This window comes from Oncorhynchus clarkii, unplaced genomic scaffold (genome assembly GCF_045791955.1).
Source record: "Oncorhynchus clarkii lewisi isolate Uvic-CL-2024 unplaced genomic scaffold, UVic_Ocla_1.0 unplaced_contig_2103_pilon_pilon, whole genome shotgun sequence".
NCBI classification, from domain to species: domain Eukaryota; kingdom Metazoa; phylum Chordata; class Actinopteri; order Salmoniformes; family Salmonidae; genus Oncorhynchus; species Oncorhynchus clarkii.
Genome location: NW_027260993.1, coordinates 95,487 through 107,871, shown reverse-complemented (window position 1 = coordinate 107,871; position 12,385 = coordinate 95,487). Strand labels below are relative to the sequence as shown.

The following is a 12,385-nucleotide window of genomic DNA, read 5'->3' as shown; positions in this document are numbered from 1 at the left end:
TGAAGTAAAAACTAGAACAGACTGACAACTGAGCCGAAGATGTTTAAAAAGGCCTATGTAGAAGTAAGAATTCTGATAGGACTTTTGTCTATAACAATATATCCACTCTGGACAGACCGAGACACAGAGACACTCACTGGACATCACAGGAGGTTGGCGGGACCTTAATTGGGGAGAACTGGCTGGTGGTAATGACTGGAGCAGAATACGTGGAATGGTATCAAATACATCAAACACGTGGTTTCCCGTCTATCTCTTAAAACCATCCAGTTTTGATTTCTATTTGCCATATATTTTAAACTGTGCTGTTTCACAAAAGTTATCCACCTATATACAGCCACGTGCCTTACACAAACAACACCAGGCGCGTAACAACACCACATCGGCATCCCCACAACAACAACAGCCATTCCCACCTCTCAGCTCTCGTCTTCTTACCTGTGTCCTGCCTGAACTGGTGCATCGACTGCAGGTCTAGGATGTAGGGCGAGAGGCGGTTGTCGACTTGGCCTAGCACGACGCTCCCACCACGGGGATCGCTTCGTATCACCGCCTCGATGTGGTGGGAGACGGTCGGGCTGTAGGGCCGCCACCGCCCGTGTTCGTTGAGCCATTCCCACACGACCACAGCGGACGCATGGAGCATGGTGGCCCTGGAAAGAGAAGTGAGAAAATACTCCTCTGTTAGCAACCATGGTTTAAAAAGGAAGGCGCGACGTTGTGTTTACATCCGGAACCAGGCTAGACTTTGTTCATTTGGATTTGGCTACAAAGTAGCCTATCGCTGTTTATTGAAACGAGGATCGATGTCTCATCACTGATTCCAACATCACTTGGCTCAATCTAGCCATCACGAAGTCCCGTAGTTTCTAAGTTATATGGGCTTGTAGCTAGGTGATATCTACACACAAATACAGGTCTCCCTAAATGAACAAAGAGGATCTTACATTTAGTCAGTAATGTGAAGGAGCGCAGCATCTGGGCACAAACATCCGTGTCACTTTCATGGTCGAACACGGAGAAATCGGATTTTATAGCCGGTTGTGATGCCTTCATAAACCGTGGACAGGCAAAGAAACGGAGAGAGTGCTCCTGTTATTCTCGTTGAAAGCCTTGATTTTCAGTCACGTTCTAGCATAAAGAAACAAAATGTGTCCGACTGAATCTTAGAAATCCCTTTGCCAGAGTCACTTGTTGCGCAAGTGGCGAGACCAAGCTACACTTCTGGAGTGGCGAGAGAAAGGAGCTCCGTTCCAGTCGTTGGGGCGTCGTGTGTTGAACTGTTCCAAACTGACATCCAACACCCCTCTCGTAATAGACCTACCTACCAATACCCGTAACTCCCGGATCTAGCTTTCACAAATCTTTGAAACCGGCTGGACAGGTATATGCTACGCAGAGAGAACGGATTGGGTGTACAGTTTCATTCAGGACAATCCCATTTCATTCACTACCATTTTTTTGGGATGAAGCCTGGCACAACATGTTTGTGGGCGATTACTCAGCTCTTTGTGATCATTGGCTAATCATCGCGTCATTTTGCCTAGAAACAGTACAGTCGGCCTATTGAACATGTTTATTACATATCATTACTGTAACTGTATCGTCCCACGGGTGGGAGATGGGCTACATTAGGCTTCAAGTAAACAAATTGTGTAAATTACTGTACACAACTACCTAGGCTAAGCACAAGAAAGAAACCATTCAAGAAGAAAACTTTCCGGTATCTATATAGGTTTTTTTATAGCCTCTCTATTGACTTGTCCAAGTTCAGAGAAAGGCGACTTGTTAGGATAGAAGTGATTATGATGTATTGTGATCATGGAGCATTTGGAACGCATGTTTACGCACGGGCTAGTCCTTTTTTTATAAACACAATCAAAACGCAAACAACAAACGCAGCATTTTATTGGTATTTGAAAATCACATATATTGGCCTATTCACTAGTTACTTACGTTCGTTGCGTTGGAGGCTTGGTTTTAGAAATGGGTTCAAAACCAAGACTAACTATCCGCCCGTCTTCCACACGCATGTTTCTCATTTACAATCCTCAAGTGGCTTTAGTGATGGAAAAAAAATACGCCTTTTCATAAATCCATAAAATACAATTCAATTCAATTCCTGCGCGTATTTATTGGATATCGAATTCGAGTTCCATGGTGGAATTGATTCAGTATTCCAAAGCAAATATTGGACATATTTGATGTCCTCTGGCTAACCATACGTATCCGTCTCTGTATTCCGATACTGAATATGTTCCATCCCGGAGGCTGGTACCTCCGTTCTATTTCTATACCACGCCCAAAGCCATAGGAGGCTGCCTATAGCAAGCCAGTCATGTGCATTGAATTCCCAAAGTAGTAGTACGCCACTGGTGCAGATCTGCCCTGAAGTTATCCCAAATTGTAAATGCATTGGCAAACACAAACATAGCAAGGTGTATAGTGTTGCCTTACAGGCTGTGCCAACTGCAGGTGTATTTATTTGTGTGCCCATTCTGTGTTAGTTGCAGTGTTATTTTACTTGTATATACAGTTGAAGTCTGAAGTTTACATACATCTTAGCCAAATAAATGTTCACAATTCCCTGACATTTAATCCTAGTAAAAATCCCCTGTTTCATGTCAGTTAGTATGACCACTTTATTTTAAGAATGTGAAAATGTCAGAATAATAGTAGAGATAATGATTTATTTCATCTTTTATTTCCTTCATCACATTCCCAGTGGGCCAGAAGTTTACATACACTCAATTAGTATTTGGTAGCATTGCCTTTAAATTGTTTAAAACTTGGGTCAAGCGTTTAGGGTAGCCTTCTACAAGCTTCCCACAATAAGTTGGGTGAATTTTGGCCCATTCCTCCTGACAGAGCTGGTGTAACTGAGTCAGGTTTGTAGGCCTCCTTGCTCGCACACGCTTTTTCAGTTCTGCCCACAAATTTTCTATAGGATTGAGGTCAGGGCTTTGTTATGGCCACTCCAATACCTTGACTTTGTTGTCCTTTAGCCATTTTGCCACAACTTTGTAAGTATGCTTGGTGTCATTGTCCATTTGGAAGACTAATTTGCAATTATGTTGGTAACCAGTTTATAATAAGGCACATCTGGGGTTTGTGGTATATGGCCAATATACCACGGCTAAGGGCTGCATCCAGGCACCCCGCGTTGCGTTGTACAGGGACAGCGGATTTTTGTCATATACCACAATTAAGCCTTATTGCTTAATTATCCACCTGAGGGCAACAAATGACAGGCTACAAACAACTTCTGAATGTCTTGTTGACAAATGTCGTTCTTTGACGCCATCTAGTGGTTGCAGTTGAAAACACATTGCAAGTCAGAATGCAGGATATTGTTGTTGTCTTTATCGTGTTGATTTAAAATACTGATATAAGGATGTTTTAACAATAAAATTAAATCGATCAATTGAGGTCTTTGCAAGCAACCATATATGTTTTCAGAATGCTTATAGAATTCTAATGAAAAACTATGCCACAGTCAAAAACAGTCTGCGTTTCAGCCTCAACAGAACAGGGCTCCATAGCTCAGGGGTTAGAGCACTGGTCTTGTAAACCAGGGGTCGCGAGTTCAAATCTCGCTGGGGCCTGTACACTTTTATTTTTTTTCCTTTAATCGGATCAACACGTCGGTCTTTCACGTCCTAAACTTGGACAGGACAAAAAAAAAACTGCCACGATGCATTAATCTCAGTTTTTTTGTTGCTCACGTTAATGACGTTAATAAATGACGTATGTTGATCAGAGGAAAACAATGAATTGCCAATAAATGAAGATTAAAGGAACAACACAGAGGCTGACAATAGCTTTTCCGTGCATATTGACACTTACAAATGTCCAATTGTGTATCTTTGCATCGGTAGGGTATTATTATCAACACATACACATTGCCAATAGTGTATCTTTGCGCCGGTACTAGGTTAGCCGACCACAGAATGAAATGGAACACTAGCGAGCTATGATGTAGCTACAGTAACTAGCTAAATTAACGTTAGTATAACCAAAGATACGATAACTGTCCCTGTGGGTAAAACCAAAACTCTATTAATCTGTGGTATAAACGTTACGATGCTGCCTGCAATACACTTACAGTAAAGTTAGCTATGGGGTTGAAAAGTGCCCCCTAGCTCTTGAGCTGAGCAACACAGAAACAATGCGCTGTAGCAGGGAATAGTCACTTTCCAAGCAAGTCGAGACGTGATCTACCCTACGAGTTTTTAAAATCAAAATCTTTCCACTTTCTCTGCCAGTCAGAGCCCGGATAGCTCAGTCGGTAGAGCATCAGACTTTTAATCTGAGGGTCCAGGGTTCAAGTCCCTGTTCGGGCGGTATCTTTTTTTTTTAATGCTCTCAGTTGCTAGCGCCTTCTTCCTCATCTGCACAGACAGAACGAATGTTAACGAATATTATTATCGGCCTCGATAGCTTCTGTGACTGAGGTTAGTTGGAATCATGTTGGGAAATACGTTACATCTGGTGTTAGGCTTGTTAACTTTAGCTAGCTCGACAAACCCATCAAAAACATATTTTCAAGTAGAGGACTCTTTTTAATACACAATACAATGTGTGATATTTAACATTTTTTCAAATAAGTGAACTGAAATTAAGAAAGCCAACCATATTTTCCGATCGAGCTAGCGAACACGGACTGGGCTCGCCCGTGCTCTCTAGTTAGCTAACGTTATCTAGTTGTATTGGATAGCTGCAAACAAGTCTGATACGTTGTGTGACATTATAGTAACAGTACATTAACGCAATAATTACACCTAAAGCGTCGACTTCTCTTATAACTTACACGAGGGACAGTGTTTTAGTTGGTGTGTTCTTGCCTCACATTATTTAGCTAGCAGGCACATAACCACCGCCAGGTCATGAAATCCCTCCGCCACAACCGCAATGCCAAACCATCAAAGGCGCTACATGTTCAATCTGATGTCTGCCTTGGCTGTCAAGCATTTACCGTGATATGGCCTCTACAGAAGTCAGGGCATGTATACTTCTTATACTATGCGGAGCAGCGCAGGGCTGTTGTGATGGAAGATCAAATCAAATCACACTTTATTTGTCACATGGGTCAAATACAACACGTGTAGACCTTAAAACTTGTTATGGCTGGGGGCAGTATTGAGTAGCTTGGATGAATAAGGTGCCCAGAGTAAACTGTCTGCTACTCAGTCCCAGAAGCTAAGATATGCATATTATATATATATAATATTGTAAAATATTGTATATTTGGATAGCAAACACTCTGAAGTTCCTAAAACTGTTTGAATGATGTCTGTGAGTATAACAGAACTCATATGGCAGGCAAAAACGTGAGAAAAAATCCAACCAGGAAGTGGGAAATCTGAGGTTTGTAGTTTTTCAACTCATTGCCTATTTAATACACATGGGGTCATATTGCTCTTCCTAAGGCTTCCACTAGATGTCAACAGTCTTTAGAACCTTGTTTGATGCTTCTACTGTGAAGTGGGTGGCAAATGAGAGGGGATTGAGTCAGAGGTCTGTCAGAGATGCATGAGCTGAGCACGTGCGTTCACATAAGAGTAGGCTTGCTTTTCATTGCATTTCTACAGACAAAGGAATTCTCCGGTTGGAACATTATTGAAGATCTATGATAAAAACATTCTAAAGATTGATTCTATACATCGTTTGACACTTTTCTACGGACTGTAACGGAACTTTTTGACTTTTCGTCTGCAGGTGCGTCATGATTTTGGATTACTGGGCTAAACGCGTGAACAAAAAGGAGGTATTTGGACATAAATGATGGATTTTATCAAACATTTATTGTGGAACTGGGATTCCTGGGAGTGCATTCTGATGAAGATCATCAAAGGTAAGTGAATATTTATAATGCTATTTCTGACTTCTGTTGACTACACAACATGGTGGAAATCTGTTTGGGTTGTTTTGGTCTCTGAGCGCTGTACTCAGATTATTGCATGGTGTGCTTTTTCGGTAAAGCTTTTTTGAAATCTGACACAGCGGTTGCATTAAGGAGAAGTTTATCTAAAGTTCCATGTATAACAGTTGTATGTTTTAGCAATGTTTATTATGAGTATTTCTGTAAATTGATGTGGCTCTCTGCAAAATCACCAGATGTTTAGGAACTACTGAAAATAACGCGCCAATGTACACTGAGATTTTTTGATATAAATATGAACTTTATCAAACAAAACATACATTGTGTAATGCATGTATTGTGTAACATGAAGTCCTATGAGTATCATCCGATGAAGATCATCAAAGGTTAGTGATTCATTTCTCTCTTTTTCTGCTTTTTGTGACTCCTCTCTTTGGCTGGAAAAATGGCTGTGTTTTTCTGTGACTTGGCTCTGACCTAACAATCGTTTGGTGTGCTTTCGTCGTAAAGTATTTTTGAAATCGGACACTGTGGTGGGATTAACAAGAAGTGTATCTTTAAAATGGTCTAAAATACTTATGAGATTTCTGTTGTTTGAATTTGGCTCCATGCACTTTCACTGGCTGTTGTTATATCGATCCCGTTAGTGGGATCTCAGCCCAAAGAGGTTTAACCAACAGTGCAGTTCAAGAAGAGTTAAGAAAATATGTACCAAATAAACGAAAGTAAAACATAATAAAAAGTAACACAATAAAATAATGTAAATAGTCCGGGTGGCCATTTGGTTAATTGTTCAGCAGTTATGGGGGCTTGGGGGTAGAAGCTGTTAAGGAGCCTTTTGGTCCTAGACTTGATGCTCTGGTACCGCTTGCCATGCGGTAGCAGAGAAAACAGTCCATGACTTGGGTGACTGGAGTCTCTGACACTTTTTTGGGCTTGGATGGAAAGGAAGCTTGGCCCCAGTGATGTACTGGGCCGTATGCACTACCCTCTGTAGCCTTACGGTCAGATGCCGAGCAGTTGCCATACCAGGCGGTGATGCAACCGGTCAGGATGCTCTCGATGGTGCAGCTGTCAAGGAAGGGAGTTTATGTTTATACAAGACCTCCCGACCTCGCCTACCTTCAACCAATCATGCCCTCTGCATTATTACAACATTTGAGAGGCCATGGCGATACGGGATGGAGCTCAAGTTGGTCTCTGCATGGCTCCGGTGGCCCGCAATTCTGTCACACCATCCATAGGGCACCTCAGACCACATTTTCGGATCAAGCACCAATTGGCTCTTAGCTTTGGGTAGTAAGCGAATTAACGGAACCGAATCACATTGGTGAAAGAATTGTTCATTTGGCTCCCTGATTTGCATACGGCTACTACTCCTTTTTGAGCTATTTTTTTTTTTTGCAGATACATTATAAACTAATTGTAAAGAGGGTGAGTCCTCACTGCAGACACAATAAATAGTGAGGAGGTCACGGCAATCTGGTGCATACAGATTTTTTTTAAGTGCGGAAAAAAAAATACTACATTGTTTTTGCAGGACATCTAATAATTTGGCCAGATCTGACATATGGACCGGCTCGGAGCCAAATGAGCCGGCTCACTGAAAAGACTCACCGAAAATGACAATCATTACAAAAGTTACAGGTGCTTGCGCCAGTTTCTCAAAACAGTTTCGACACAGGTTTACACTTTGTGAACAATAATATTTCTTACATTTGATAAAATAAACGTAAATATAGCAAACATTCTTTATAATCATTTAGCAAATACATATATTTATTACGCATCATGTAATAGGTTATAATAATACATGAATCTGTTATCGAGGATCCTTGGGACGTGCCTACCCCACAGAAGTTGAAATGTAAAATAGTTAATGTAAGGATTAAAGTATTGCTTGTGGATTAAGGTTAGGATTTAGGGTAGGGACGTCCCAAGTGTATCACTGACCCCAAAATAATCATAGTTTACTTTAAAATGATGGTGTACGTCTGCCCTCTGGTGAGGATATTGTTTATTACACGTACTGTGATATCCCCTTTGATATCAAGCAAGGCCAGATTAAATGTGACATTGATCTTGACTAGTAAACCTTCCCGTTACAATATCAGTAGCACCACCACCAGAGAGATGAATGATTCCTCCTTTATACCCTACCAGCTTCCCTTTCATATTCACACACTCAAAGGATCCTTCTTTATACCTCTCACCCCCCAATAAAATGCTTATGCTGGTGTAGAATCTCTAGCTTTAAACAATTTAAGCCACCAGTGAGGCTGGAAGACTAGACAGGACATCAGCAAAGACTGGGCCCTAGATAAAATAAACCCTCTATCATTTGATTCAAGCCCATCAAGCTACAGTCATTGGCTACCGATTCATACAGTAAACTATGAGAGGAAGACATCCATATCCACTTCAGTGAACATAGCACATTTCATCCAACATTTCACGACAACAAAGAAGTTGGCAACCAGAACATACTACCTTCATACATAACTCAACTCCCTGTGCTACTCTTCTCCTGGTCTAGCAGTGTCCCACTTTCAGCTACTGGGAGATGGAGCTCCTCCTCTTCCTCTGTGTGTTCATCCATCCCCTCAGGACACGTGGTCTCATCAAGATGATCATCAGAACAACTCTGGATTCTTCGGACTTCTGGCAACGGTTGGCTGTCCTGAACTGGAACAGGAAGATCCTCGATGGAGAGATGTGCTGGTGATGCTGTGTTGTCCTCTTTTCCAGTGACTGTGAAGTCCACTGTTGGCTGTCTCCTGTTTCTCTTGGGAATCACCATTAACCCGAGCACACAAATGATAAACAGATGTAGAATAATTATTACTATCAATGGCACCCTACTCCTTTCACTATCAGTCATTGCAGGCTCCAATTGCTTTTCTAGAGAAAGACAGAAAGATAGAAAATAGTAGTGTTAGTGCAGCAAAGATAAAGGAAATTACAACAATATTATACCGAAGCAATAAGGCCTAAGGGGGTGTGGTCTTAGGCTGATATACCACGGCTGTCAGCCAATCAGCATTCAGGGCTCGAACCACCCAGTTTATAATCTCAACTAGCGCAGACAACAATACAAAACAGCAAGACCGCCATGACTAAATACTATTCTCTTGAAATATTACACTAACACTACATCTACTACTATGATAATAATAAGACAAAGAACAATGTCTATACGTTAAAAAGTGAATATTAAATACAATACTTAAGTGAGCAATGCATTCAATAGACAACCCACCTTTAACAGTGAGAGTGACTCCATGTGGATATCCTGAGTCACTATCCCGGTTGAAGAAGCACAGGTAGGTCCCCTGGTCAGACGAGCGTACACCGGTGAAGGTGAGGGACAGGTCACCCTCTCTGTAACCATCCCTGGTCACTGATGTCCTGTCAATGAATCCAGGGCCAAAGGTAGTATTGGTCGGGTCAATCTTCAGCACAGTCTGTCCATCTTTCTCCCACTGGACATAAATCTCACCATCGGTTGCCTGCTTATTGGTTGAGCCATAGCAGTGAAGTGTGACATTATCTCCGACGTGAGCTGATATTTCTGTCGGGACTGTTAGATGAGGAGGGAGAAGAGGGGTGGGCCTTGAATGGTGTGCAATTATGAAAGTAATTTAATTAGATATAGGTCTACATGGAATGTATGACAATTAAAGTGAATGGGAAAGGTGCTGGGGGGTTAAGGTTAGAGAGAAGGTACTGGGGGGTTAAGGTTAGAGAGAAGGTGCTGGGGGTTAAGGTCAGAGAGAAGGTGCTGGGGGGTTAAGGTCAGAGAGAAGGTGCTGGGTGGTTAAGGTCAGAGAGAAGGTGCTGGGAGGTTAAGGTTAGAGAGAAGGTGCTGGGGGGTTAAGGTTAGAGAGAAGGTGCTGGGGGGTTAAGGTTAGAGAGAAGGTGCTGGGGGGTTAAGGTTAGAGAGAAGGTGCTGGGGGGTTAAGGTTAGAGAGAAGGTGCTGGGGGGTTAAGGTTAGAGAGAAGGTGCTGGGGGGTTAAGGTTAGAGAGAAGGTGCTGGGGGGTTAAGGTTAGAGAGAAGGTGCTGGGGGTTAAGGTCAGAGAGAAGGTGCTGGGGGGTTAAGGTTAGAGAGAATGTGCTTGGGGGTTAAAGTGAAGGGGGAAGATGCTGGGGGGTTAAGGTTAGAGAGAAGGTGCTGGGGGGTTAAGGTTAGAGAGAAGGTGCTGGGGGGTTAAGGTCAGAGAGAAGGTGCTGGGGGGTTAAGGTTAGAGAGAATGTGCTTGGGGGTTAAAGTGAAGGGGGAAGGTGCTGGGGGTTAAGGTTAGAGAGAAGGTGCTGGGGGGTTAAGGTTAGAGAGAAGGTGCTGGGGGGTTAAGGTCAGAGAGAAGGTGCTGGGGGGTTAAGGTCAGAGAGAAGGTGCTGGGGGGTTAAGGTCAGAGAGAAGGTGCTGGGGGGTTAAAGTTAGAGAGAAGGTGCTGGGGGGTTAAAGTTAGAGAGAAGGTACTGGGGGGTTAAGGTTAGAGAGAAGGTGCTGGGGGGTTAAGGTTAGAGAGAAGGTGCTTGGGGGTTAAAGTGAAGGGGGAAGGTGCTGGAGGCTTAAAGTTAGCGTAGTGTGAAAGCCAAAAGGAGAGGAGTGGAGGATCAGGGAATGAAGGATAAATGGACATGAGTTGAATAGACGCAAGTAAAGAACAGAATGATATTACACTATTATCATTGATCACAACTCTAAAACACAAATCAACAGTATGTAGACTTTGAATTACACACTGACTTCAGAAAAACAGTGGTCTGGCCAATATTACAATATTGCAACAATTGCAAATGCATAAATGAAGAGTTTCATTCCAAAACGCTGTATATCCATTTTCAGAAATGTTGGTCATTTATTGTAATTAGATATTATGAAAGAGATTGGTATGTTTTTTCACTCTCTAATCATGGTATGGGTTTGTTCAATGTATTTGTTTAAAATCTATCACTGGATGGTTTCATTTCAGAGACAAATAACCATATTTTTTTTCAAAACGCCTCTTAGAGAAATAAGTAGTACTACTATGTTTTACAGTCAAATGTAACAAAAAAACTGCTAGCAGATACCCATAGACTTCCAGTCATTGTGCTAACGCTAGTTAGCTCACGAGACTACCTCTAACTTCCTTCACACTGGATACAGAGACATACAAATGGAATCCACAAGTTCACCTGACTCCGTGGGGATAGATAAAGGGCCTCATTGCCCAAATCCTGAAGTATCCCTTTAAGATACCTAGGTGTAGGTGAGACGATCACATATCACTGTCAAATATACAGGATACGAACGTTCCATTCCAAATAAAAAATATATCGGATTTTGCAAATAAAAACATATGAAAAAAACAAAATCTGAGAACAGTAATATTTTACACACACATTAAGGTACCCATAACCAATCATTTCTTATAAAAAAATGGTGGATATAGCATTTTGGAAGTAAACTCTTCAAATCTATCCCTGAGTAAAATAATCATAGTTCTTGTTCCCAGTCAACATTCAATATGTAAAGTTGTGTCATGTCTGTTCAGCTTACCCAGAACATCTAGCTTCACATCTGCAACAGTCCGATTACCACAGACACACTCATATGAGCCCTTGTCATTGTACACCGCAGAGCTGATTGTGAGAGAGAGGTCTTTGTTGATTTCCACCCTCTTCTCAAAGCGCTTTCCTTCAATTAATTTTCCTTGATCAGTCTTGGCAACGACCTGGCCATCCACAATCCTCCAAACGATGGCAATGTCACAGTTTGCATTGCAAGGGAGAGTGACAGAGTCCTTCAAATTCACAGTTTTGATAATGATACCATTACCAATCGAGGGGCATTCTGTGGAAACGGTCGGGAAGGAAAATAAATACAAGGATTATAATGTTTACATATTTGTAGCCAAACTAAATCCTTGACATATTTAACATTAGGCTAATACAGTGAACACACTCAATGATGTTGATCAAGAGGCCAGTTCACACAAAAATAACATAGTGTATCTAAAATGATTCATTTAGGAAAAGCGTACCAAGAAGGCCAACCATCAATGTAAAAACACAGTAGAAGAGTTTCCAACCCATGCTGTGCTCTACTGCCCCAGGATTCAACATCTGTGAAATTTGAACAAGCATTTTAAGATGTGGATTATTGTTGTTATAACTAAACTATTTAGCCTACACTAAAATAGTAGCCTACTAAGAAACTCTCGTCTTTGTTGCATAACGTTTTGCTGTGGTTTGCTACGGTGTGCACTACTGCTTGGGTGTGCACTATACACCCCTATAAAAAACACTTTCGCTTCACAGACCATTGCCGTCCATTAAAACAACATTCATTCATCACATACACCTTACAAACTAAGAAACAAGTATCCTATTCCACCCCCGACCCCCAAACAAACAGATTTTCAATAGAATATACTTAATTTACCAAACTATAGATGTTTTTCCTAGAGCGGTGGTTCTTCTGAGAAATAACTACTTTCGTTTTCTTCTTCTTCAT

General features: G+C 41.7%; 2 protein-coding genes and 2 non-coding genes across 4 annotated transcripts in view; 2 read left to right on the top strand and 2 right to left on the bottom strand.

Moving 5' to 3' along the window:
• The window catches only part of LOC139402883 (E3 ubiquitin-protein ligase DTX4-like), a 40,028-nt gene extending 37,802 nt beyond the window's left edge, over window positions 1-2,226 (bottom strand). The window contains exons 1-2 of the mRNA XM_071146769.1: window positions 1,957-2,226; window positions 439-653 (exon numbers count right to left, since the gene is read on the bottom strand). Of these exons, the coding sequence (XP_071002870.1) occupies window positions 439-653; window positions 1,957-2,042 (301 nt within the window). The 5' untranslated portion in view covers window positions 2,043-2,226. The remainder of the gene's footprint in view (window positions 1-438; window positions 654-1,956) is intronic.
• Window positions 2,227-3,532: 1,306 nt separating this feature from the next.
• trnat-ugu (transfer RNA threonine (anticodon UGU)) lies at window positions 3,533-3,605 on the top strand. Its single transcript has one exon. It is a non-coding gene; the product is annotated as a tRNA-Thr (tRNA).
• Window positions 3,606-4,270: 665 nt separating this feature from the next.
• Window positions 4,271-4,343, top strand: trnak-uuu (transfer RNA lysine (anticodon UUU)). Its single transcript has one exon. It is a non-coding gene; the product is annotated as a tRNA-Lys (tRNA).
• A 3,021-nt stretch (window positions 4,344-7,364) lies between these two features.
• LOC139402884 (uncharacterized) lies at window positions 7,365-12,385 on the bottom strand. Its single transcript, XM_071146770.1, has 5 exons — window positions 12,314-12,385; window positions 11,913-11,994; window positions 11,429-11,722; window positions 9,141-9,461; window positions 7,365-8,666 (listed from the first exon to the last, which is right to left on the bottom strand). The coding sequence occupies exons 1-5, from the start codon at window positions 12,383-12,385 to the stop codon at window positions 8,515-8,517; spliced, it is 921 nt and encodes a 306-aa protein (XP_071002871.1). The 3' UTR covers window positions 7,365-8,514.